Genomic DNA, 5,675 nt, shown 5'->3' on the forward strand with positions numbered 1-5,675 from the left:
CTCCAAGTACTAACCAGGCCCAACCCTGCTTAGCTTCTGAGATCAGACGGGATTGAGCTTGTTCAGGATGGCATGGCTGCACACTAAAAATTGTTTTTAATTCACTTCTTTTCCAGGTCTAAAATTGTCAAGGAACTTCTATAACGTATTTTGAAAGACTTCTTTCCCAAAAGTACAGTTTATATATCCTCTTGATAATAACATTATCATCCATTTCTTATGTGCTTCCTATGTACAAATATGGTGCTGTGTGCTTTACAAATCCTGTATGTCACAGAATCTTTCCCAAAACTGAGCCAGTGGAAGGAGGAGGAGAGTTGTCATCATTCCTCCCATTCTATAGATGAAGAAAGTGAAGTCTGGAGAAGTTAAGTAACTTCCAGCTGGTGAGAGTATAGCTGGTTTTAGCTGGATTCTAGTCCCGGTTCGTTTGACTCCAAACATTTTTCTCTTAAGGGCTACTTTGCTACCTCTCTCAGAGCCCTGATTGGCTCATCAGCTCTGTTCACTGAGCCAGGCCTACTTCTCAGCCTATCGAGGACGTGTGATGATGAGGGTGGCACAGCTCACCAGCCAGCTGGCCTCTGTTGTCACCTGTGAGGCTCACTCACAATCCAGTCTCTCTCAATGGTGATTGTCAATGCCGTGCTGGCCAGGTTTGCCAAGGCCGCCAGGGTGATCACGGCTACATAGCAGGCCACCTACAGAAGGAGGGTAAAGGGAGTTTGGAACCCCAGAACGGACTTGCTCAGCCCATTGTAGTACACAGAGTTATTTATCTGACACCTCGAGGAACATCTAAATGAACACAAAAAACCTTCCAGAGAAAGAGGTGCAGTATAAGCTTGGAGCCAAACGTTATTGTGTTGATCCTAATCATTTTCTTCTTCCTACCCCATCAGCACCAGATCCGATGCTAATTTGTACCTTGCAGACAGAGACTCTACTGTTCTGTTGCCTTTGTGTCTTTGAAATTTAAGCTCTGATTCACAAATTAGGGATGAGGACAACGCAGGCAAAAGATTAGCCAGATCCAAAACCAGTGAGCAAGCAGGGCGGTACAGAGATGACTCACTGAAGGAAACCCAGGCCTTGTCTCTGACATTCACTCTCAGGGAGCAGGAAGGCAATGGGAGACACTCACAGTGAACCAGCTGTGCCAGACTTGTTCCATCTCCCTTTTGTAGGAGAACACAAGCATGAGGACAACGCAGCAGGCGGTGACAGAGGCATTCTGAGTGAAGAGCGAGGCATGAGCAACTGTGAATGGAAACAATATTTACTCTTGTTTTAAGAGACAGGTCACAGCTACAGCATCATTTGAAGCAGAGTAACCACGTTTGACCAAATTCCCGTGCCAAGCAAGGTTATCGTTTCCATCAGTGATTGCAGGCTTGATCAAGAGGCAAAGAGCGGGCTCATGCGTTCACTAGAAGCAAAACCTTCGCAACTAAAAGAAAAAAAAAATGCTGGGCTTTGCAAGTAAATGAAAACATACTTCGAGAGAAAGATGATAAGAAAAGTAAGATACTAGATAAATCAAAGAACTTGAAATTTTCTACTGCTATATCGCACTCTTTTGGATTTCATTTGTGACTGAAGTTATCAATATAGCCTAAGGACCAACACGTCAGAGTTTAAATAAGTTAGCCTTTCCAAGGATGTGGCTTTAGAGAAGGCCTTTTCAGGCCTTGTAGGTTGAATGAAAATAATCACATTGACTATTAATCAAAAGAATAGGAAAAACTTAGAAAATCCTACACTTTTATTGAGTAAAGGAGGGTTCAAGAGATATTAGAGCCAAAAGCTAAATGAAGATCTATATTTGAACAAATAAGTTTCCATATATTAATTCCTAGTTTAGATAGAATGCTTGGTATAAAGACATATTTCACACATAGAAATTGCCTTTAATAAAAATAACACAAGTATTTACAACATAGGTAATACTAGAATATTAAAAAGAAAGCATGTTTTCAGGAATGGGTGAGAATCTAAAAACTACATTCAAACATTTTCAGTGTAGTACTAGAAAATGACATAAAGCCGTTTAACTCTTTTTCTAGTTTTTAAAAGTTATATTCCATTGCTATTAAGTTCATTTCTGTGTTTTATTTCACTAAATAAACCAAAAGAGCCAGTGAGATCATAATTTACTATATAATTATGTATGTGATAGATAAGAATGTTACCTTATGAATTATATAGATTTCTAACCAATGTACTGTGTACTTGAAACATTTAAATAAATATTTTTTTTTAAAAGAATGTTACCTTTATTTCTTGGTTTCCTGTCAATCCAGTCACCAATTAAGACCCCAAATATTAATACAGATCCAGCCACCACTGAGCCAAACACTGCTGTTAGAAGAAGATTGTGTCCATATAATTCTATCAGGAACACAGACATGGCAAAGTGCCACATTCGGTCTCCCTGCAAGGCAGCAGAAGCGAAGCATGTATTAGTCACAGACCAAAGGGATGGAACAAAGTTAAAATCCAGAAAGATGCATTTCTCCCAAAGAGCATGTAATACGCAGCATTTAAAACTAGAATGTCAAAATTATACTTTTATGCAGTACAGCTATGACATTTTCTAATACACTATAGTTATACTTTTAAAAGCCGGACAGAATATATTCTAAAATCTTGAAAGCATCAAAGAGCCAAGAAGCCTGTGAAAAAATATCAGATGAATACTTGTGAGCACATGAGAACCCCATAAGTAAGCCCAAGTTACCCTGGGGTATTTGCTGATTCAGAAGAAATAGAACTGCAGTTCTGGTGGCTTCAGAAAGTCAGATGATAGAAGTCTATGCCTATCAAAACCAGGATAAAGATAATATAGTTTCCACGTTAAGCTGAGATCCCATATAAGTCTACCCTCAGAGTAAGTAAGGGCAAACTGCAAGCAAGCCAACTCTTGCCTGGACTTGTAGTCCACCTTTATCTCATCTAGATGGGCCAGGATATCTCAAGCTTTGAACTTGGATTAAACTGGTCCCAATGGCTAGTACCCACTATGCATCTCATGGAAGCCAATTAAAATCCTCTCTAAAGGAAGATACTATCATCTTAGGTTTCAAAATATTCTTAAAATAGTTTAAAAATACAATGCCCAGCACACAGTCAAAGATAACCAGTCATACAAGGAAATGAAGCACCATGAGCAAGGTCTACAATAAATAATAGACACAGAAAGAGACTTACTGAGATGTCAGATATTTAAATTATCAGCCACAGGCTGTAAGATGATAATGCTTTATTATATTAAAGAAACAATGCCAAGTCTGACAATCTGAGCAGGGACTTGGAAACTATCAAGTGACATAGGCAGTTTAAAAAAGAACTAAATAAAAATTCTAAGACTGAAAAATATAGTAATAGAAATTAAAATTAAAATTCCACTGATAGGTTCAATAGAGATTACGACTAAAGAAAAATCAATTAGCTGTAGATATGTATGAAGAAAAACCCACAATAAAACTCAGAAAGACAAATTGACAGAAAAAAATAGTAAGTACAGAAGATGGAAAAGGAGAAGAAAATGTGTAATTGGCCAGACAAAGAAAAAACACAAAATAACATGGTAGACTTAGCTTAAATATATCATTAGTTATCTTTAAGGACAAATGAAATAAATATTTTCGTTGAAGGATAAAAATTAGCAAGTTGAATTTAAAAAATACAACTAGATGCTCTTTGCAAGAGACACATTAAAACAAAAGAATAAGAAAGATTGAAAGTAAAAGGATGGAATGATATACTCTGCAAACACTAACGAAAAAAGATCTACATCTATTACCAAATGGGAGGGCGTTGAGGGCATGAGTGAAAAAGAGGAGGGGGTTAAAAAGTACAAATTGGTAGTTACAAAATAGTCATGGAGGTGTAAGTATAGGGAATATAGTGATAATATTGTAATAACTATATGTGGTGTTAGATGAGTACTAGATTTATTGAGGTGATCACTTCATAAGTTATATAAATATCTCATCACTATGTTGTACACCTGAAACTAATACAATACTGTATGTCAATTGTAATCTAAAAATTTTTAAATTATTAAAAAAAGAATCTATGTCACTAAATTGATATCAGACAAAATAGACTTTAAGGGGGAAAAAAGGCATTACTTGAAATAAAGAAGGTCACTTCGTAATGATAAAGGCTCAGTTCATCAAGAAGATATAAAAATTTCAATTTTGTATATACCTAATAGCATCCTTTTACTTTCAAGGGCTCAAAATATATGACTCACAAATGTGTAGAATAAAAGAAGAAACAGACAATCATTGTGGGAGATTTTGACTCACTGCCTCCCTCTTGATAATTGCTAGAACAAGCAAAAAACAAATATATATTAAGTTTACATATATTTATATGTATTTTATATGTTATATATGCGCGTGTATTCTACCTAAAGGTTACATAAAAAAACACTGTACCCAACAACTTCAAAATACACATGTTTTTAAAGTACATGAAACATTTGTAGAAATTGATCAGATAGATAATGGATCATAGAGCAAATCTTAAAGTCAAAATATTAAGCCATACAGAGAATGTTCTTTGACCTCAAAGCAATTAAGCTAAAAGTCGATTTTAAAAAATCCAAAATTCCTTATATGTTTGTAAATTAAGGAATACGTTTCTAAATAATCAATAGGTCAAACCAGCAATCATAAAGTACATTATAAAATATTTTTAACAAAGCATACCAAAATTTGTCAGATGCAACTAAAATACAACTTAAAGAGAAATTTATGGTCTTAAATATGTATATTAGAAAAGAAAGGCTGAATTCATACAGATAGGAGCTAAGTATCTCCATGAAAAAGAAAAGGAACAGCAAATTAAACCCAAAGAAAACAGAAGAAAAGCAATAATAAAGGTAAGAGCAGAAATTAATGAACTAGAAATATGAAGATACAGTAGAAGGGCTTAATAAAACCAAAATTTGGCCCTTTGGGAAAACTAATAAAATAAATGGTGGTGTATTATACAATAAAATACTACATAGCAATGGGAAGTAAGAAACCAGGGTTGCAAGTAACAACATGGTAATTACCAACAATGTTGAGTAAACAGAAGCAAGACACAATAGAACATATCAGTTAGAATTTCATTTATAGAAAGTTTAAACTAAACTTGAGCTAAACTAAATTATATCATTTAGGGCTGCCTACCCCAGTGGTAAAACTATAAAGAATAGCAAGAAAGTAAATATCATAAAAGCGAGGCTCATGGCTACTTTTCATTGTTGAGGAGGGGGTGTGATTGAGAAGGGGGTGCTTCTTGGGTGCTGGCTACATCCTAGTTTTTGACATGAGTGGCAGTTGCAAGGAATTCGCTTTATAATTATTTATTATAATCATTCCTTATACATATATGTTTTATGCACTTTTCTCTGTGCATTATATAGTTGGTAATTCGAAATATTTTTTAACAAAAATATACACACATTTTGTATCAGATACTTTGAGACTTTCTAATTGTCTATTAAAGTCCTCTTAGCCATCCAAAATACATTCATTTCATTTCGATATATCTTACCCATATTGATAAGGCACAGCTTATGTAAATCAAAAATCTTGGGCTCATGAGGTTGATCAATGTTGCTCCTAAAACACATGTATACAAACGATAAATGTTATTAAATGGTAAAAAAACAA

At 35.0% G+C, this 5,675-nt stretch overlaps 1 protein-coding gene across 1 annotated transcript in view; it reads right to left on the reverse strand.

Moving 5' to 3' along the window:
* The window catches only part of LOC105293197 (solute carrier family 40 member 1-like), a 22,077-nt gene that overhangs the window by 9,172 nt on the left and 7,230 nt on the right, over nt 1–5,675 (reverse strand). Inside the window, 5 exon segments of the mRNA XM_011361717.2 lie at nt 571–607; nt 609–701; nt 1,145–1,260; nt 2,275–2,434; nt 5,557–5,624. Of these exon segments, the coding sequence (XP_011360019.2) occupies nt 571–607; nt 609–701; nt 1,145–1,260; nt 2,275–2,434; nt 5,557–5,624 (474 nt within the window).

Source organism: Pteropus vampyrus, unplaced genomic scaffold (assembly GCF_000151845.1).
Source record: "Pteropus vampyrus isolate Shadow unplaced genomic scaffold, Pvam_2.0 Scaffold69, whole genome shotgun sequence".
Classification (NCBI taxonomy): domain Eukaryota; kingdom Metazoa; phylum Chordata; class Mammalia; order Chiroptera; family Pteropodidae; genus Pteropus; species Pteropus vampyrus.